General features: G+C 42.4%; 2 protein-coding genes across 7 annotated transcripts in view; both read right to left on the bottom strand.

Moving 5' to 3' along the window:
- Nucleotides 1-1,461: 1,461 nt before the first annotated feature.
- EXOSC10 (exosome component 10) lies at nt 1,462-15,828 on the bottom strand. 4 transcript variants are annotated; one of them, XM_039697544.1, is made up of 25 exons: nt 15,682-15,828; nt 14,701-14,837; nt 14,156-14,279; nt 13,568-13,672; nt 13,020-13,185; nt 12,176-12,287; nt 11,828-11,903; nt 11,580-11,690; nt 10,993-11,136; nt 10,494-10,684; nt 9,641-9,797; nt 8,895-9,043; nt 8,565-8,615; nt 7,741-7,852; nt 7,061-7,111; nt 6,440-6,518; nt 6,154-6,275; nt 5,748-5,843; nt 5,047-5,121; nt 4,527-4,614; nt 4,329-4,402; nt 3,591-3,768; nt 3,062-3,123; nt 2,303-2,376; nt 1,462-1,742 (listed from the first exon to the last, which is right to left on the bottom strand). In XM_039697544.1, the coding sequence occupies exons 1-25, from the start codon at nt 15,808-15,810 to the stop codon at nt 1,712-1,714; spliced, it is 2,694 nt and encodes an 897-aa protein (XP_039553478.1). In that variant the 5' UTR covers nt 15,811-15,828; the 3' UTR covers nt 1,462-1,711. The 4 variants fall into 4 exon arrangements, with proteins under 4 accessions (XP_039553478.1, XP_039553477.1, XP_039553480.1 ...); XM_039697543.1 differs by having other exon boundaries at nt 1,499-1,742; nt 3,591-3,771; XM_039697546.1 differs by lacking the exons at nt 1,462-1,742; nt 2,303-2,376; nt 3,062-3,123 and having other exon boundaries at nt 3,631-3,768; nt 4,329-4,424.
- Nucleotides 15,829-16,771: 943 nt separating this feature from the next.
- MTOR (mechanistic target of rapamycin kinase) overlaps nt 16,772-21,450 on the bottom strand; it is a 63,864-nt gene continuing 59,185 nt past the window's right edge. For all 3 annotated transcript variants that reach the window (XM_039697444.1, XM_039697446.1, XM_039697445.1), the window contains 8 exons: nt 20,907-20,979; nt 20,322-20,396; nt 19,706-19,841; nt 19,335-19,400; nt 19,112-19,192; nt 18,760-18,840; nt 18,232-18,337; nt 16,772-17,743 (listed from right to left, as the gene is read on the bottom strand). In XM_039697444.1, coding sequence (XP_039553378.1) covers nt 17,728-17,743; nt 18,232-18,337; nt 18,760-18,840; nt 19,112-19,192; nt 19,335-19,400; nt 19,706-19,841; nt 20,322-20,396; nt 20,907-20,979 — 634 coding nt within the window. In that variant the 3' untranslated portion in view covers nt 16,772-17,727. The remainder of the gene's footprint in view (nt 17,744-18,231; nt 18,338-18,759; nt 18,841-19,111; nt 19,193-19,334; nt 19,401-19,705; nt 19,842-20,321; nt 20,397-20,906; nt 20,980-21,450) is intronic.

Genomic DNA, 21,450 nt, shown 5'->3' with positions numbered 1-21,450 from the left:
ACCAGATGGCCTTCCATCTGTGGCACATGCTCTAGGCTGACCCTGCTTGAGCAGGGAGTTGGACCAGATGGCTTGCAGTGGTGCCCACCAACTTCACCCATCCTGTGATTCTGTGGATAGTGCAGGAGCAGATTCAGTTCTGGTGCTGGTGGCCTTGCAGAATGTGGTGTGTTCTGAGAGAAGCAGACTTTGGGAGAAATGCACCAAGGTTCTCCAGCCAGGTTACACAAAGGCTTCCAACAACTGCTGCACAAGAGTAAAACAACCTCACAGCAGGGGACTCCAGTGCTGCAACTTCACAGGCACAACCCGGTGAATAAAGCCTGTATGTAGTTGCTAGTCACTTCCACTTTAAAACCTTTTGCAATTCATAAAGGGAGAACAGGAAAAGACTAAAATTAGGATCATCCTTGAAATGTCACTTTCCTTGGAATTTAAAGTAGAGGATTTAAACAACAGAGATTTTCATATCCCCTGGGCCAATGGGGCTTTTGCTAACACTTACTTGTTCTTCAAGTCAAAGAAATAACAAAAACTGGTAAAGCTGACAAGGATGGAATTGGCAGCCCCTGCAAATGCACTTGGAGACAATTGCTATTTAACTGCCTCTTTACAAAAACATTCTCCAATATTCAGCCATACAAGCAGATTTTATAAGAAAGAGACTCTGTTCTACCATTACAATGCTTAGTCAGCACTGTTCACACTAAAGCACCTAAGGAGGAAAACCCCTCCTCTGTTCCTTCCACTCCCTATTTCCCAGAAACAGGGAAAAAGATTGAAAACAAACTAAATCTCAAGCCTCCTCAGTCTTTGTAAAATAAAGCCCTGTTAGAATGTCATGTTCCCTGCCTCTCCACAGCAGTATTACAGCTGTCAGAGGTCTTCATTAGAATACTCTCTGTCACTGACCCATCCAGTACTGATGATACTGTTTCTGATACTCTTTCTACAAAGACTTAAAGATAACTCACTGTGGGTATTTAAAACTTGGACATGTTAGTTAGCTGTAGAGATTCAGCTGCAGCACAGAACCCTCCACCTTTTTCCCACCACAACACTGCCAATCCATGTTCTTCCCTTCTGCCTAATGCTCTTTTCCCTTACTTTCATTCTGGAACTTTATGGTGAAACCACTGGTCTACTATACTTTTTTTTACCTTAAAATACAATCTTTCCATTAAAATACACCAACACTGTGAGGTAAAGATGCTGTTTTTCTGTATTACCTTGTAAGAGATGAGCTGTGCAGTTCAATTTGTAAGCAAGGTCTATCATGAAAGACACTGGCCTCATTTCCTTCTCTGAACTGCTGGGGTTTGAGTTACATCCACTGCATCTCTAGAATTTCTGTGCTACCTACAGAGATGCCAAGAGATTCCTCCTGTACTCCAAAGACATGCTGGTTCTGCATGTCAGGCAGCCCCAAGAAGTGACAAGTTTAGCCTAATTGTGTTTGAGGACACAGGATAAACTTTCAAAATTATAAACAAAGCAACACTGTGAGTATAATTAGAAAAAAAAAGGCAATGCGAATATAACAAAAGTGAGATAATTTAAGATGTTTTTCCTTTTGGAAAAAAAGGATTTAATGATTTTAAAAACTTTCCTGTACAAAAACTGATCAATGACTGGCATTTGCTTTCTCATGGTGGCAACACTTCTAACTAGTTTCATTCAGCAGCAACTCCCACAGGTCCTGTAACAAAGATTATCTCTTTGGCCAGTGGTGTGTCGAACCCCTGCAAAAGAATTTAACAAACACTTTAATTCTTGCCAAATTCACTCAAGATTGAAACCTAACCATGTTACAATGATTCTATCAAGAGAGGGTCCTGAGGCAGAGAGCACCCTTCTCCCTCCAACGCTGCCCTTAGGTAGTGTTGCTATTTTATGACTAAGTAACACACAATTCTCAGACCCTGGAAGCTGAACACTAAGTATCTATCAGAACAAGAATGTTCACACTTGGCAGTGCTCTTATTCCTCCCAAGCTAGGCAGATGTTCTCCACTTCCACCTATCTCTGATCAAAGAAAGCAACTCCCACACCCTTTAACACAAACTTTTACCTCAGCATTTCAAACCTTCCACCCAGACTTGTCTTTGCATTAATCCTAAATTATTGGGGATTTTTTCCTTTTTTTTTGTCCTTTAAGCTGCCGTCAGGGTGTGATGCAACCTCTTCCATTAAACACATGCTAAAGCTCCCCAGCAGTAGAGGACAACAGCTATGGTCTGCCCATGGTTCTGGGGCAGGGTGTGCAAACACTCCACTGGATGAGAGCAGGCTAAAACCACACCTTTCAGCTTTCCCCATCAGGTAGGACATGCTCCGGTTTCCAGACTGTTGAAGTTTGTTAGCTCCAGCAAATTTCTGCACACAGAAACAAACAAACAAATAAACACCATCATAGTGAGGCTCTTCCCAAGTATATTCCATGACATTCATGTGCTGCCAGATCTTTCTAATTTCACAGAACTCTGCTCATTGACTTCGCTGTGCTGGTCACAGACTTCCCTAAATATGCATAAAAAGGCAGCACAAAACATTGTGTCTGCTCATCAGGCAGCCATGGTTTGATTGTTTATGGTTTTTTTCTTCTTTTCAATCTCAATTAGCAATAAGTTAAGTAAAAAATCTCTGAGGTGAGACTGTTCCTAATAACAGTACTTGGAGAAGTACATGAGCAACACACAAAGCTGACATGTCCTGGAACCACTGGAATGCCTGGGATTTTTGAGAATTTAACTTGGAACTGGAATTTGTGGTGGTTTGCTGTGGTCCAAATGACATGCTTGTGATGTATAGAGGCACAGGTGTGAGCAACGTATGAATAGGTGGGAAACAACAAGAGAGTCTGAGGGACTCCAAGGAAGCTCCTCCTGAATGGGAAGAAATAATATACAAAGCATGAACTTGGGATTGGAAGCTGCATCTCAGCAGCTGTTAGGGAACATTCTGCAGATGCACAAAATATCATGTGCCCCCCCAGAGAGCCCCTGGCTGGGTACATACAGCTGCCCACACTTCTGTTCCTCCTTTCATGACAGGTCCATACCTTGCCTGTGTAAGCTTGCTTGGCAGGATCAAATTGTGGTGACTGTTTTGATTTGCTGCCTCCTAAGAGAAAGGAGAGAAGCTGTTACTAAAATTTGCTATAAAGAACAATGCATTCCACAGTGTTCCTCTGATGATATGGAGGTTTCACTACAGTCTCCCACACAGTAAAATCCAGAACAATCTTTTAAGGGCAGGAGATGTTTTTGAATAGCTGCTTTTTTACAAAGGAATCAAACCTCCTTTGCCTCTTAGTTCCTGGCTCCAATTAAACAGATAAGAGAAAAGAAACAAAATCCAAACCTACAACCCACTTGGCCAATTGTTTCAGGATTTTGTTTCCAAATGAGAAAAGGAATACTCAAGTGTACATTCCTCAAGTCAATTTCTTGAACTATTTCCCCACTATAAGGTAAGCACGTTGTAACAATCTGTACTGCACTGGCACCCACACTCACACAGCCTTCTCAAGGCTCAGCTGGTAACATTTTCCACAGCATGCAGCACTCTAGCAAGGGATCAGATCTTACCTGCAAACACTTTGAAGCTGGAATTGCTGTAATCAAAGGGGGTAAACTGCCTTAGTGCTTCCAGCTCCTCTGGTTGCTGGGTTTTCTTCTGCCGTTTCTTTTCCTGTGTTGGCAACTCTGCTTCTGTTTCTGCTCCTGCTTCACTTGTGGCTCTCTCCTTCTTCCTATTAGCTTGCTCCTGCTATGAAAGCAACCCACAGAATAACACAAAAAAAAAAGAATAAGTTGAAGAAAGGAGAATGAAACATCTAATTGGGCAAATTAACTGCCCCATGGAGCCAGGCTTCAGTGACTGCTCTTGCCTTTGGCAATAATAGCATGGGGAGAAATCTCTGTACTCTTCCTGGGGCCTAAACTGCTATTTAATTTTTTTTTTAACCTCACAGTAGGAACTTCTATAAAAAGCTAAATTGTCATTTCACAGGATATGGGAAGCTGAGATCTGCTTTGGCCCCACTGGCATATTTGGGGGAACCTATGCAGAACAACTGAGGAGCCTTAAAGGAAGGGAGGAGTAGCAGTGCATCAGCAGAAAACATCCCCTGCTGGACACATGCAGGGATGTGATGATGTGCACAGCACAATTAGCAGGAGCCTGCTGTTACACTGGGGCAGCACCAGAAACACTATCATCAAAACACTCTCATTCAGGTATTTCAGTTACAGGGCTCAGAGTTTCATTCTGAATTATATCAGTCAAGATGAGCAATGGCTGGAAGGAGAAATTCTGTGACATACCGTGGCTTGCTGACGAATAGATACAACGTTTTCTGCTGCCTTTTTATGCAACTGTTGTGTCTGGACATGGGCAGCTATGGAGACAAACAAGCATTACTGTAAAAAGCAGGAGTAAGTTAGCCAGGGGCTTAGAAAAAGCAAGCAAAGCAGCTTGTATCAAGTCTGAAGAGACGGCAAGGAAGGGAAGAATGGCTGTACCTGACTGCTGGGCTGCTTTCTTATTGGTTTCATTCTTGGACTTCTTCTGCACTGGTGCCTGACTCATCAACTTCCATCGATTGCTGATCTGCAATGAAAAAATATTACCTGGAAACACTTTCTTTAAAGTTTTATGAAGTTGTTTATAAACTTGCTAACACATGCTGGTGTTCATTAAGAGTACAAAAGATAAATTCAACTGTAAAAGAGATTAAGATCTGCTGCACCATGTGAAAAAAACCAAATGCTTTAAAAGTTCAAAGCTACAAACAAGCCTCAAAAACAAATGCACACACTTTCAGTAGAGTTTTCAGCTTTGACAGACAGGGACTACACAGCAGAAGGTCTCCAATCCCTGGTTCTTCAAATGGTACAAATATCACAGAAACATGTTAAGTTTCCCAAGAAGTATCCAGGGAGAGAAAAAAAAAATCTATATTGCTGAGGCTCCCAATGGAAAATAAACTACTTATTTCTTTCTTTTGTACTACTTGGCAGGAAATTTTAGCACCAGTCTTACTTCATAAATTTTTGATGATGGGTCAAACTTTGCAGATTGTGAGACATAGGCAGAATTCTCCTCTGGAGGTAGATACTGTAGAGAGGAAAAAAAATTTGCTTTAAACAGCATGTGACATTCAGCTCATTGCTAAAATGCTACTTGTTGTAAATCAGTGAGTTAATTTGAAGAAATATTCTAAGATACAACACAACCTTGTGGAAAAAAAGAAGTCACCACAGCTACTACCAGGAGAAATACTAAAGAAAAAAAAAAACTAAAAGCCCCTCTCCACATAACCAAAACACCCCCAACAGACCAACCATCAACTGCACACCAGAAAAAATTCAGGTATTACTTTCTGGTAATTTACCACTCCAAACGTGTAACAGCATTCTATTGCTCTTCTGATTAATTACAAGAGTAGAAACAACTTACTAATCCTAGCCACAAAGGACAGATGAAAAACCTGAAAAACCGAAAACTAGATTAAAAACTCATGGTGAATGGTCTGTTTACTATGCAGAAAGACTTGTATCCAAGAGGTATTTAAATGTGTTTTGAAAACAAGTCCACACATGATTCTTTGCAAGGACAATCCCTTGATTCCAGTCAGAGAGCAGCAGCTGATGCTCTGTCAAGCCTTTCTGATATGCCTGGATGCCCAGCTCAGGGCATCCTCTGCACTGGGTAATTTGAATCCCACTGTTGGGAGCTTTTACCATTTTAAATGGATTTTCAAAGGACTCCATTATTAGCTGAGCTTTCCGCTGTGCAGTGGTTAAAGTCCTCTTATTTCCTTCATTTTCATCACATTCCTTAAAAGAAAAGAAAAAAAGGAAGACATATTAACACGAATATTCTTTTTGTTTGGCTACTGCCATTTCATGCCATGCTGCTTCTCACTCTGAAATCCTCCTGAGAGCAGTGACCCTCCAGAGACATGGAGGTAACCTTGCTGGCTCCCTAACCCAGTTGTCTTGGTTAGGCTTCATGCCTGTCAAAAGTCAGTACTGTTGTCATGCATTCCCACCTTATTTCTTTCAACATTTCCACACAGTTTTATCAGATCATTAAGTCTGTTTTCTAGTATTTCAATATTGACACTGTCACAAACATACTGCTTACACTGAATATGCTGACAGTGGTAGTAGCAACAAGACACGTTGACTCTGGCTGACTATCTTGAATATCCATTGTCCTGTCACTGTCTGAAAAGAGGCAAACATCTTCCAAAACCAGTGCAGGGTCTGCATGAAAAGGAGACAAAATTTTTATTAAGAGTCTTGTGTATTTTAGTGCTCTTTTGTGTCATGAGGTTGCCCTGAAAGTTTTTTCAGGACTGCTTATTCTCCCCATGTCAAAGCTCCATCACTGCATTATTAGCATGGCTTTTAGGTTATCTCTAAATTACCCAAGGCAGAGTTATTCTGAAAACCATCCATAGGAATCCGTGAACTGTCATGTGGTCCAAACAGGGCATTCTCCAGCTTCTGCAGAGAGATTCAAATTATAAACACCATTGATGCACTAAGAATCTATTATTTTCACATACTGCAGAGACACTTTAATGAAAATTCAAAAAAAAAGGGATGAAATTCAGAGATGGAATATTCTTAGTGTAGCTCATGTGCCAGAGCACATTGCATGTGGCATCAAAAGGCTCCCTGTGCAAACATCCATGAGCTAATGAGATGCTGCTCTTCATGCACATGACAAGAGAGAACGAGTCAGCCTAAGAAACTTATCTGAAACCTCTCTTCTTACAGCTCAGTCAATATATTCCAACATACATGAAACTGTCCAGCAGCCACAGTGTTTGCTGCTGAAACCTTAAGTGCTGCTTTATGGTGGTTTGCAAAATATCAGTTAACAACAGGTAATATTTTGAATCTGGCACAGATAATACCATTAAGCTAAAGCAGAAAAACTTGTAAAATGAATAAGAGAAGCAATTTACTAGCAGGTAGAATTTTGATACATTTGTTTCCAAGTTTAAGGCTTAAGACTCTAGGTAAAAATACAATGCAAATACCTCAGGGCTGGGTAGAGGTGCTCTCTTCCTGACTGCTGAAGTAATCTCTGACTAGAATGGGAGAGAAAGGTTAAGTCACTTAAAAGCCCTGTTTCTTCTAGGCTGGCCACCTTATCAATGTTTTTATCACATTTATTAAAAGTTAGGTTAATAAAATTACTTTCTTCTCCTCCTGCAGTGTTTGCACTTGGCTATACATTCAAACACCTCACACAGAGAGGGCACATTCTTGCTCACATATGTTTTTTTTACTACAGATGAAAGCTGCATTAATATCAACATGCTGCTGATATATTTTAACTAATTAACTTCTTACACCTAGGTTGGTTCTTTTGCCTCACCATAGCTGTAAAATATTTATGAGTCCATTTACATGGCCAGCAAATTCCACAAGGTGCACAAATTCCTCACACAGGCAAATGTGATGTACAGTATAAACTGCATTCTGTTCAAGGAGTGTCTGTTTGTTTACTGCTCCAGTTTTCCAGGAAACTACACCGTGTGTAAGCCACTACACAGCAGACAGGCAAGAAGTTACAACGCATCTTTCTGCTCTACTACAAAATTCAGTGTTCAAAAAGCACACTTCAGCATACACATCATCACAGGTCACCATCAGCTCCAGGCCTGGCTTAGGGAATGCCAGTGATTAGTGTCCTGTGTGGTACAAGCCATCCTACCTTGAGAAGAGGCATCTCTCGGGCCTGCTGAATGAGCAGATGCAACTCATTAATCTGCTGGCGAACAAGTGGTGGGACAGGGTTACAGCAAGCCATGATACCCTGGGATTCTCTGGAGAGAGAGGAGCAAAATTCAGTGTGCTGTATTTATGGCTGGTATGTTGGGCATTTGCATTCAAAGGATATAACCACTATCCTGACTGACAGAGCAAGACAAGTCAGATTAATCTCTGTGATTAAATTCTGCACCAGGCTTGTGCAGATGAGAAGCCACCAAGTCAGCTCTCCTTTCACTTATGTGGTCTGTCCTCATCATCATTTCATTCAGTATTCACCTATGAAAGCTGAGCCAGGCAGCACACCTGCATTTAAAGACATAATTTTTTTACTCTCAAGTATGGTTCTTAGGTGATGAGTGCCAAATGCTGAGGAAAATATTATATAAATTTGGTGTTTTAAGGGATCTGTCCCTTGCCCTCCCCACTCCCTTAGGAACTGTAATAAAAATCCAAGTAAGTTTTGGGGGCACTCACCCCTCTCTTGCTCTGTAAAAGTGAAAGAATCTCAGAAGGAATGTGTAACACAGAGCAATGCAAAGGAATGTGGCTTATTAGTGCAACACAATCCAAGTGATGTATCCCAGACCTCGCGAGCCTTCTAAAGGAGTACTGCTATTTATTTCTCTTCCAAACTGAACAACTATAGAGAAAAGCAGTACTGACAGCTGGAAGGAAGGGAACAACTGCAGAAGTAATTACACACTTGGAAGCGACTTGCTGGATATTAAGATCAAGTAAGACTCCTTGAGTGTGAACAAAACTTACTTGGGCAGCTCCTCTGCGATCTTCAACAGCATATGATTTGGTAGCACATACCTACAACACAAAGAGGTGGTATGAATGTAACAGAATGTTAAAAACTATTAACAACACCTACAAAGGACACAACTCTGCCCCCATTACAAGGTCTGAGACAATGAAACACTTTAAAAAGAAAATAAACATAACAGAACTTCTGTGTAACAAGCAGCCTGATGTAGTACAGTAATTTCTAGAGGTAACAGAGTAGTCCCATCTCAGGGGTGGAAGGGGTATGTATAATCCAAGAGATTTACTAAAGCATTAAGTCAGTGTCCATAACAAAGGACTTCCTACCCCGTGCTCTCATCCTCTTGACGTGCTATTTTGTCTCTCCATGCAAACAGCAGCCTAAATGCTGCCAGCTGCTGGGTATCAAGGTGTTTTTTCTGCCTCCTGTAGAGATCAAGGTAGGACTCATCTGTAAAGAGGGGCTTGATGTATTTCTGGATAGGAAAAAAAGAAGCACTTATGAGCTTTCTGTTTTGCCTCCCTCAGACACAGAATCTCATACAGACATCAGGGGACTAAATTCACTCTGGTACAATGAGTATTTGAGCTTTTTGTCCTAAATTATTGGTAGGAGCCTGCTCCTGAAAAACACACATCTCATCCATTGTTAGGGGAAATCCACCCTCATCAAATCCAGAAGTTTAGATAGCTTTACTATCATCAAGCTTTACTACATCACACAAAGCCTACTTTCACAGACAGTATTTTCCACAGGCACAATATAGTTGTCTATGAATGCAGCTCCAGTGAGGCTTTGAACTTCTAGGAATACCCAGCAGAACCAGAAACGTAACATCTCTCTTAGAAAAGACACACCTGAGTGTATTGTGAGGCCAAGGAATACTAGCATTCAAAAAAGAGCAGGAAGGAATCTGAATCCAAGGACCATAGCTAGTGGAAGTGACTGCACGTGATTGAGTCAGAGTATATACAGATGTTTTCAGACACACAAAAAGACATAGAATAGGCAAAGGACCTTTTCTCCTAATCCCATACTCTGATCCAGGTAATCAAAGCAGGTGAAGCTTTACCTTCAGGCAGATGTCCCTGCTGCGCTGCCACACAACCTGCAGCTGTGTGGGCTGCTCCTTCCCTCTCTCCCACAGCAACTCCCTCACTTTATCATAGATGTAGAGCAAGTAGTGAGTGTCATCACGGGCATACCGGATCATTTCTTCTGGCAAAGGGCTAGAAAAAGAGCCAGAATTACACCAACATATTTCAGCTGTCATGCCAAACTGTTACTTTTCTCTTAGAGGCATATTAAGGCAAAATGAATATGAGACATGCCAAGAACTAGCTTGGAAAATCTGCTTTCATAGTGAAGGATTGGTTAGGGAACAGCAGCAAAATGCTGTGCACTCTCCAATTCACATTCTTGTTCATGTGCTGGAGAGCAGGACTGCTGTGTAGCTAAGTCACACGGCAGAACTGCTTCCTATGGTATTTGTCACATGTCTTCTCTCTGCAGAACCTACAAAAGTAGACTTGTGATCTCTGTGGTGTGCAGGGTGCACCTGCATAGTCAAGATCACTGCTCCAACACCATCTGCTCTGCCTTGCACAGGTAATTACATGTTTTTGTGGGGGCACTAGAGGAGCAAATACTGTCTTCTGTAACACTGTAGTTATTAAGAACTGTTCCTAAGAAGTGGGCTTCCAGATTTTCATTACTTCATCTTTGCACATATTTCCAAAAAGCACTCATTTTCTAAGAAAACCTGGGAAAATGTAACACTCAAAAGCTTTGGGCACGGCCAGGTAAATGCTGTGCTCATTCACTTTGAGACTAACCCATAACTGTGAGTCCTGCAAGTAGAAGCTCTAGCAATGAAACAAGAAGTGCAACCTTGAGCTCCAGCCCCTTTAAGGGTCAGTTTTTACCGTATTCTCCAGTCAGCCAGCTGGTACTTCTTGTCAGCATCTACATTGCAGTACAGCTTTAGCAAGTGATCCAAAGAATGTCTGCCAAGATTGAGGAGACGAGCAGCTTGGTGAGTATCAAACACATTCACCAAGTACAGACCGAAGTCTCTTTGCAGCCACTCCACGTCTGAATCAGCACCATGAAGGACCTTGAAGAGCACAAAAATTTGGGAATAATACAAAGAACATTTCTACTCCAGGCTGGTAGTGCTGTGCTTTCATACTCATGTGTCTAGACTTCTTTTCTCTGTTTTTTACTGTTAAGTATAGAACTGCTAAATAAGTGCATCTGGCAAGCAATTCACTACTAACATCAAGGAAACAGGCTCCTGAACAAATGATAGTGAAAGGAGAATCAAGTGATCAAGACCGAGCACACAGTGTGATTTTGACTATAAGAAAGTGTAAACTAAAACAACAGTAATTTTTTAAAAATCTGGTGAATTTTGCAGCTGACCTTCACAATTGCAGGGTCAGTGAAGGTCTCATTGAGGATGTTCATGTCACTGCGCAGTTCCAATGTATCAATAATGAAGTCTTCTGTTCGGGTGGAAATCTGCATCAGACATGTGAAGCCGAGGAAGCTCCTGTAGGAGTGGTGCTGAAAACAGGGAAGAGAGGAAAGGATTCAAGGATGTAAGCTAGGATTCATTACAGAAACAATACTATAAAACAAATGGCATTCTAAATGAGGGAAGAAAGAGCAACAAGGATTCTTTGAGGAAAAAAAGACACTGGATGAGCAAACTTTCTCTTTGCAGTGACTAAGATGACATTAAAAAAATCAGGATTAATTGAAAGAAGATCAAATTCACTAAGATGTGCACAGCCAGCCCTGCCATTGGAAAACTTCTAGTACTGACACAGTTTAATTCAACCTTATAGATAATATCAGATCAGGGGTCAGGAACTGTGTTTTCATGTTGGGGGAGTACAAAAACCAAGAGAAAATCACCCCTCCACCCCCATTAGAAGAATATAATGGTCTCCTAGCTCCTAAAAAGTATATGTGTAACTTCTAAATATAAAACACAAATGGGTTACCTCTAAGTCCAAGGCAAATTCTTTGCAAGTCATAAGCTTTTCATTTAGTTCTACCAACTCATCCAGTGTGGTGATAAAATGGCAGGGTGTTTCCTCAATGGGCCTGTACATCTGGCAGAGCAAATGAGTTAGGCATGGTATGTTCACTGTCAACTCCCAGTCCCAACCTCCACCCTCAAACCTGAAATGTGTCATGTATGGCTTTAAATGTACTGCATCTGTAGTTTAAAATTAAAGTGGGCACCAACCTGGAGTTCAGGTTTCTTGAGAACTTCATCTGGTGGAGAAAAATGCTCCAGTTCATACTGGTAAGGGTGAGCAAACCTGTGGAAATTAGGAAGACACAAGCACAGACTAAATTCCAGTCCTCTTTATGAGGACAGAGTACAGAGGCTTTGAGAGCTATGGTAGTTCCCATATTCTGTCTCTTTTTAAGCAGATGTTTAATGTAACTGCAGAGGTCTAAAGCAAATCACATACAATGTAGTGTGGACACAAACACATGCAGAACTGTTACACATGATGAGCATCAGCACAATGTGACACAGGTTCACTCAGGGGACTCCAAGCACCTTGCTGTCAGGTTAGTTTCTTACATGTCTTGCTCAGTTTTCTGCGTCCTCTGCTGATGTATGAAGTCTGCCAAAGCAGCTGGCACATCCAAGTCCTCAGGGCGCTCCTTTCTCTGCCGTCCACTTTTTGTGAGGGCTGAACAACCAATATGGAATAACTGGACTAGGTCCCCCACAAAACATGTTCTCAGCCTACTGCTTTCTCCCCCTCCACCCACCACAAGAGTTTACAAAGTATCAAAAATCTTAACAATTTAGTGCTGCTGCTTTTGCTGGCATTTTGTACCTGAAATAACAACTCAGTTACTTGGCTGGTTTTAGGAAGACACAAGGTGGTTTTGGCTCAAAAGCTGGGATGGAAATTGAAAAATCTTCAGAAAAACTTGTCAATCATTCCCGGTTACTGAAAGTACAACTGCATCAGTGCAGAATACAGATGAACTGCCAGCAGCAGAATGTGTTACTGAGACAGGGTGTTACCAGCAGCTTTGATAAAGCACCAAAACCAAAGGTACACACACCTACTGCAGCTCACTCATCTGAAAGAACATCTGTAAAGCCAACTAGACTAGTCAAGACTTCTCATGCAAAAGTGACTCTCATGTATGTTCCAGGTGGTAAAAAGCAGCAGCAGATTATCTGTTTGGAACAGATTATTTGCTGTATAACAGCAAGAAGATGCTGTTTGCTGACCTACCCTGACACTGCAGATATGGAAACAACCAGTGTCACCAAGATCACTACACCCAAACGTTCAACATCTCCTGCAATTTGTTTTTATAGTCTGTGATTTCTCCTCCACACAGTGAGGACAGGTTTGTGTCAAATACTTGCAACAAACTACCCTCCCAAAAAATAAACCCCTTACCTTCAGGCAAAGGCTTCAAAGCATTTGGTTTGATAAAAATTTTAGGTACAAAGGGAGTGTTGGAATTGTCAATCTTTTCACGAAACTTAAGCTGTGGTCGAGAAATATTCTTGGCATGAAGCAGTCGGAATGTTTCAGACTGAGTTCTTTTGTGGAATTCTCCTGCCTATTAAAAAAAAAAACAAAAACAGAGGTAAAACCAACATGACTTACCAGACATTCTTTTCCTCAGTCTGGTCCAACATTCAGAGGAGTTATACCCCACATTTAAAATTGAGTAACTTTTTTCAATAAGGAAAAGAAGCTGGGACTCAAGATCTGAATTTATAAGCACAGGAAAGGCTGTTGAGCATGTGAAACTGAAATGGCAATTGAAAGCACAAAGATTTCAGAACCAGGTTTGAATGAATAGGAGAAAAAGAGAGGTACTTAGAATGTGAAAAAAAACATGAAGGAACATTTAACAACTCAGCTGCACTGGAGAACTGGTAGTGCAATGGCTGGGAGAACAGCTGAGCTAACAGCCAAACTGAGCATGGGGGCCTCACCTTACGGTTCCAGCTGGAAACAATCATCTGTGGGGGCTGCAACCCAGCTGGCAGGACTGGCTGCTGGTTTCTATTCACTCCTGCTGCTTCATCCAACAAAATACTCTAAAATCCAGAAAAACAGTGTGAAGCACCTGTTAAATCACCACCCTCAGACACTCTAGTCAGACTGAGTAAAGAAAATCGTGTAGGTAGGTACCTCCACAGCCATCTCCCCCAAATTCTGTGCAACTCAAGACAGAGAAACATGGGAGGAATATGTTGAAGATCAGGGGTGGGAGGAGTTTCTTCAGAACACTCTCAAATGTACAGACATGTTCTCAGGCTGTGAGGATTTTATGTCAAACTGCATTTAGTTTCCTCACACATCCCATATTACCTCCCCACCCCTTGGCCCACCTACCTTAGCTGATGTGATCTCTGGCCTAGCATTTGGAAGGGTTTTTAAAATAAAAAGGGAATACACAAAATTGAGGAAATAGTGACAAACTGTGGAAGCTGTGCCACTAAAGTTCTTGCAACAAAAAAAAGAAAACTTGTGGCAAGAGAACACTTTTTAAGAACCACATCCAGAAATAATTTGCTTACCACTCTTTCAAGAATGACATCATTGGAGTCAACCAGCATGTCAAATTTGTCTTCCAGCCCTGTCACTTTGCTGGAATCTTTCATGAGGCTCCGGCAGCCATGGTACTGCATCACCTGGCTCATGCTTGCAAGAGAACAGCACAGCTGTCAGCAATCTGAAAGCAGGCTACCTAAACACTAAAACACCCAATTCTTTTACACTTCCTACACTTCAAAGTCTGAAAAGAAATCAAATTATAGATGTCCCATGAGCAGTAAATAGAAAAAGCACCTATACAGTATTAAAGTGTTAGAATTATTTTCTCACAAACATGGGTTTTAAAATGGACAGCCTGTGTTCAGCATCAGCTGCTCCTCTCTGCACAGCTCTTCATGGCAATTGTAAGGAAATGCCCTCTTTAAGCTTGCCACTTCAGCTGCCAAGGGCTAGAGGAGCAGATGCGTGAAACAAACCACCTTTTCACCACGGCAAGTTTGAGACAGAAGGGGCTAGATGCTGGACTGACAGGCACGAGCAGCAGCCCAGAGCTGCAGAGGGCCCTTACCAGCGGAGCAGGCGGTCGCTCTGCGTGCTGCAGTAGGCACGGAACCCCGGGAAGCTGCAGTAGAAATCGTACTCGTCTCCAGGCTGGGGGAGCCCGTTGGATGCCTTTGTTGCAGCCACCACTGTGCCCAGAGCGTACTGTGCAAGAGCAACACGTTATCAGCATTCTGGCAGCATTTTGTTTCTGTTTACTCTCAGGGTATTCTTTGATAGAAACGCACTTTGCCTGGCTGGTTGGAACTGCGTGGTTCTAATGTGTGTATTGTGGGGCTTTTCACCAGGAGTAACTTCACAGAGTTATTTAGACAGCTTTAAATAATGGAAGTCTAAAAGCCAGTGATCAGGCACTGACCAGGCTCCCCAGGGAATGGTCACGGCCCCAAGGCTGCCAGAGCTCCAGGAGCACCAGGACAATCCTCTCAGGCACAAGGTGGGGCTGTAGGGGTGTCTGTGCAGGGAGCTGGACTCCTGGATGATCCTTGTGGGAGCCTTCCCACTCAGAATATTCATCAGTTCTAAACCAGCAGGAACGCAGGCAACTACTTTACTACTCTAACAAAACACCCCAAATCCCTGCAACACTTCCTATTTGAGATCTGGCAGCCATTCCCTCTCCGGAATCAGCATCGTGCATAGGTAAAACACACGGGGGCTGACGATTTATAAGGTCAGGGGCAATTCTCATGGCGACAAGCCCTCACGAGGGTCCCGATTCCTCGGCATTTCCAGGAATCCCCGGGGGCTGACACGGCCAGGGCCCGACCCAGGCCGGTAACAGGTCTCTGTGGCCCCCGCACCCGCCGGTCGGACCCACACCCTCCTTCTCGCACTGGGGACACCCTACAAGTGCCACCCGCTCCGGCTGGGATCCCCACGCGGCCCCCACGGGACAGAACTACAGCTCCCGGCATGGCCCGAGCGCACACGGCACGCCGGGAGCGGTAGTGCCCCGCCCGCCCTCCCTGCCCCTCTCCGACCGCACCTTGACGAAGGCATCGGGGCTGTCGAACCCGGGCAAGGCCGACATGGCGCTAGTTCCCTCGGTGTCGGCGGGCGCGCCGGAGCTGCCCGCCTGCCCCACCGGGCTCCCCTCACGGCCGGCCGCCGCCATGTTGACACGCGGTGCTATCGCGAGAATCGGGCGCTGCCGGCCGGAACGGGGAGAGGAGCACAGCGGGGCGCCCCCAGCGGCAGCGCGGGGCAGGATAGGCGCTGTGTGGGGAGGGAGCCGTGAGGGAGGCGTGAGGGAAGCCGTGAGGCGGCCGTGAAGGGGCCGTGAGGGCGGCCGTGAGGGAGCCGTGAAGGCGGCCGTGAGGGAGCCGTGAAGGGGCCGTGAGGGAGCCGTGAGGGCGGCCGTGAGGGAGCCGTGAGGGGAGCCGTTCCTGATACCCAGCCTAAAACTCCCCTGACACAGCTCCAGCCTCCCCTGGGTCCTGTCCCTGCTCACCACAGAGCAAAGATCAATGCGTGCCCATGCTCTTCCCCTCAAGTGGGAGGCACAGACTGCCATCAGTTTCCCCTCAGTCTCCTCCAGGCTGAACAGACCAAGCACCCTCAGTGGCTCCTCTTCCCCATCTTTGTTTCCCTTCTTTCTACACTCTAGGGGCTTAATAATCTTATATCGTGGTGCCCAGTCCCCTTGATAGCCACACCAATGCCCAGAAAAGGGCAAGGGCCAACACCCAAACTTGTGACTGCCACCTCCCCATTTCCCATTTTTGGAGTGCAGCATTTGCACAAGCAGCTGGGGAAGCCCAGGGAATCCTGTCCAAGGCTCCATGCTGTGCCTGGAACTGTGGCCCTGACCCTGAGCCCAAGGAAGCTGATGTTCTTATCACACAGATGGCATCACATCTTCTAGAAAACAAAAATTTAGGGGTTGCATGGTCACAGTTTGTGTACACAACTGGCAGACTTCATTCAGCTGCTGTCAGAAGGGAAATAAAGCCAATGACCCGAACTGATGCACAAAAAGACAAACCAATGGCAATAGGAACCTTAAAAAAAATTGTAATCTGCTTCCCTGTCCCTGCCTAAGAAAGACTTAGGAATAAACAATAACACAGCCAAAGTGTTTACATTTCGATGTAATTTATTGGCACAAAAATATGCAAATACAACATGGCATCTAAACATGGCTACTCTGTTGTATTTTGTGCATTGTTTTTAACATTTTTAATTCATAAATCATAACTTCACCTTCAACCTCATGTTTAATAACCATTATTTTCTGTTTCAAGTTACAACCAGCTCTCCCCCCTCATCTGCCTCCTGTGCCAAACCCTAACTTTCCCTAGTTATTTCCCAACACTGCTGTTTAACCCAGCCACTGCAGGAGGCTCCTAAGTGGTATTTATTTGTACCCTGTATCCAGTTTGCCACCAATCACTCTGCACAGAGGCACCCTGACTTTGCTCAGGCTCAAGGTTTTCAAATCTTGGATGTGCTCAAAACCCTGATCTAGTCAGAAACACAAATCCTGAACTAGTGTAATGAGCAGATAGATAAATTTCCAATTTTGGGGCAAGAATCAAGTTTGAAAACAAGGTACAGGAGGAAACAATGGTAAAATTCTGCTTTTTCTTTCCAGTTATGCAGCTCCCCCCAAACCTAGATGAAGCCTCCTGCACATTTAGCTCACTGCACCCACATCAACAGGAATGACCAGGGCAATAATTAATCTGCAAGTTACTTAGTTACATTGCAAAGTGAGTGAAAACCCGTATAGTTATTTTCAATGGATCTCCAGTTCCCCAAAGACAAAGTGGAACCATAGACATCTGTGGTACAATCAGTCTTCACTGTCCTGGAAACCCAAATCAAGTGTTTTGTTTCAGACAGCTTGTTTTTCCAACAGCAGCTATACATTGGCTTACACCAACTTTTAATATACAATAACTCTTTTCATTTACATTTAAAAATATTTGACAAAGGCTGTATTTCAGTCCAACGTTTGTGTTTGTAGAAGAGCAAGTTCGGAGTGAAAAGCCTCCAGAATAAAAGGCTGTGCATACTCTGGAATCTCCTGTTACCAGAAAGGACACCTAAAGAAAATAAAGATATTGGAATAATGTTGACTTGCATGTAGTTTCACAAAGACAACACTGAGAAGGACTGAGATTCCACACAGACTAGGCACCACTTGAGCTCCCGTAAAGTTGCCAGGTGATCTTTATCACTTTTAAACATTAACAGGAAAGAGATCTATTTCCTTAAGCATAGTTCTAAGTTATCTAAGTCTCAAAATGACACTAAAGCATCTTTGTTTTATCCTTCAGTGTAGCTGAAAGCACTGACCACCACATTCTTTATTTCAAACATTTAAAATGTAAAATCCTTGTCACTACTTATAACAGCAAATTTCCTAGAGACTGTCTGTGGCATTGCCATGAGCTTGCAGAATCTACCAGATCAGATGCAGTATGTGGTATGGCTCCTACAATAAACTGCTCCAAGTGAGGTTCTCTTTAGCAGTTCCCTGCCCAGAATATTCCAGAAGAATTTTACCAGGTTAGCCGAGTGACAAACTCACCATCCAATGTAGCACTGGCACAGGTTCTCATGGGAAGTTGCTTGTTTAATGAGCAGTTCTACTTGTGTGGGTACATCAAGAGTTTCATCATGAGAGAAGTCTCGACCTTTGAAATTAAAGGATGAAAAAAACCACAAAAGGAGTCACAAATCCTGGTCCTAATCCCTTCAAGTACATTATCTGGCAGGTGGGGAGTAGTTTCTTATAAACTTTAAAAGTGTAAAATTTTGCAACTAAATGCTGCAAACTATGAAGCCAGGACAGTAGAAATTCAACTTCTACTAACAAGCTAACACAAGCAAAATATGAAATCTGTAGTTACAAACACCTCTGTACTTTTCAAATCAGACTTATTTGTATCTAAATACAGGCAAAGTACTTAGGTTATGGACAAAACCAGGAAAATGGCATCATCCAATTAATCAGAATATGTTAAATTAAAGGTTTAATACAAAATACAAACACTAAGGACAGTGCTGATCCATCAGCTTTTAAGTTTCTTTTGTATAAACACAACTAAACACTCACCGGTGAGCTTATCTCGAACCCTGTTGATGATCTGAATTGCCTTCTTATTTAGAGCTTCTGGCTTCACCAGACCATCCCCTACTAAAAGAGAGAAGTAGGACACACAATAAGCACTTCATCTGAACAATAAAAGCATTTGTTAGATGTGTCCTTTCCAAATACTATTTTGAGAGCAAACCTAGATGCATTTTCTACAGATGCAACTCTTTGTGGGAGTTGACAACACTGATCACTTTTATGCTGACAAGAGACTGTATCTGTCCCATCTCATATAATTGCATTTGGATCATGATGAAATTTTCTGATCTAAGAACAGTTTCTGGATCAGTATAGAAACAATAATGAAACTCACTGAAGGAATGGATGGATTCAGGCACTGTGGTTCCAGTTTTTTTATGGGACGTCTCACCCAATTCCACACTGTCCAACATTTCTATTGAAAACAACATGAAAACACAAAAGCATAAATGTGAAGCTGAAAAGCAGCTGAAATATTCTTCTGGAAACATTAGCAAGACTGCTAATCAGCTACTTTGAAAAGCATATTTGTGACATCTATCATCTTTTCTACTCACCTACTGACTGACTGGTTGAGTAGGAGTCTGTTCTTGTTCGTGAGCGCTTATTGCCCTTTGTATTTGCTGCAAGAAAACAAGGAGTTGGAAAGGATGAACTGGAGTTTCAGTGTTTCAGAGCAAATTTGTCCACAAACAATACAGATTTGGTTGCCTTTCTCCTTCTCCAGATTTGATGTCACCTGAAAATAATTTCCATCTCCTGATCACTGCTGTAATTTCATATTAAAATCCCTAAAACTGTGTGCACAGAAATAGCACATGCAAACTAACAGTTTGATCAGATTGTTTGAAAAGACACTGGATTTCAGGCTTCTGGATTTCTTGTATGCATATTCTCTTGCTGTCACTATTTTATCAGAATCACTTACTGTCCATCAGTCTCCAATTCAATAGGGGATCATACACAAAGGCTTCCAGCACAGCCATGACACTGTCCTTGTGTTCACGCAGCACTTCCATCACTGTATGACACGTGATTCTGTAGTTCCCATCCAGGCCTGTCACCTTTGGAAGAAAAAGAAGTGAATCAACTGCTTTGTTCACTCTGCAAGTACAGCCCCAACACTCAGGGAGGAGGAAGTAGCTTTGAACTGGAGTTCTCTATGCTTTGTTCATTAAGAGAACAAGACATGCATTAATTACAAACTAAGAAGCTCTCTTCTCCATGAGGATGATCTTTGTAAAATACCATGCAACTGACTCTGTCTGGTTGATAAAAACAGTTATTTGAAATGGGGAAACTAAGGAAGGCCTAAGAAATTCGAGAAATTTCAGGGTAAGTTTATTTTCTAACTAAAAAATTGCTTTCCACTGTAATGTATCACAGATATCACAGGAGATGTTTTAACTCACAGAAAATGAAGCTGAAATATTAACACCTCGGGTTCTTAAGGAGTGATGAAGTTTAGCCACAACAAGAGAAACTGAGAAATGGTTGCCATTTTCCCTAGGAACAGTCCCCTCCAAATCAGAAGGAATTCTTACCTCCATAGCATTTGTCAGCATCCTTGTTAATCTAAATGGAATCTTCTCAGGGAACTTTTCTCTTGTCATTGCAACCTAAACAAATGATGATGGAGAACAAGTAAATTAATAGCTAACTTACTTTTTAAAAGTTATTAAGTATCTTTTTTGCTACAATCTTGAAGATTTTATTCCAAATTGGAAATAAAGTCACAGCTTTATGTTCCTCAGTTTCACAAATTACTCGGAGAAGCTTGATGATAAACTTGATAACAAAGGGAAAACTCAACCATGGGCCCAACGACACAGACTGCCTATCAGCAGCTTAAATTGCTCCAAGAAATTTCATGGAAGTGATGTTAACACTTCTTTGTTTGTTCCAGTGGTCAGCTAATCCCCACAACATGCTTCTGAGATAAGCATGTTGTGGGGATTATTTATTTTCATCCTGCCTGTAGATGGATAAAGGGTGGCTCAAAAGAGAGCCAAAGGGTTTGCCCAGGATCAGACTCCAAGGTCAGTTTGTCCTGGCTTATAGATTAATTCCTGTTCACCAGAAAATGTGAAATATTACTGAAAATGTCATGTCCAAATACAAAGACTTACCTCAAAACAGTCCCCAAAGTCGATATGCAGGATCTTTCCACTCAGTCTGTCTAACATCAGATTGGAAGGGTGTCTTTGGTGAAGGAGTGGGAGAAAAAACAGACCATTGGTGAGAGACCATTGCAAAAACCCAAAGTAGATCACAGCAGCTCCACTCTGAAAATATATTTATCTTCATGAACAAGAACAGCCAGTGGTAGCTTGCTTGTCTGAGATCTTCAATCTCAGGATGAACAAGAAACCTTCCTGACAGCATGTTTTGTAATTACTTCTCACAAGTAAGAGATCTTCTCATCTTGGAAGATAAATAACCTCCTGGACAAGAATGATCAGTACATTTCTTGGATATGAATGTTTATGAATATTCATTTTTCAATTAGGATAAATTTTTCCACCTGTTTTATGCTTTTTCTTTTTTTTTAGTGTAGGAACATGTAATGCATTATGCTGCACTTGAAATAACACAAATTGTTTTATCACCAATAGAGAAGAAAATCAATTCACACTAGCAAAACTACAGTGCTGTATTCATGCTTACATCTTC

This window comes from Passer montanus, unplaced genomic scaffold (assembly GCF_014805655.1).
Source record: "Passer montanus isolate IOZ18808 unplaced genomic scaffold, ASM1480565v1 scaffold118, whole genome shotgun sequence".
In the NCBI taxonomy this organism is placed as follows: domain Eukaryota; kingdom Metazoa; phylum Chordata; class Aves; order Passeriformes; family Passeridae; genus Passer; species Passer montanus.
The sequence above is the reverse complement of the archived record's forward strand: the minus strand, read 5'-3'. Positions and strand labels throughout refer to the sequence as shown.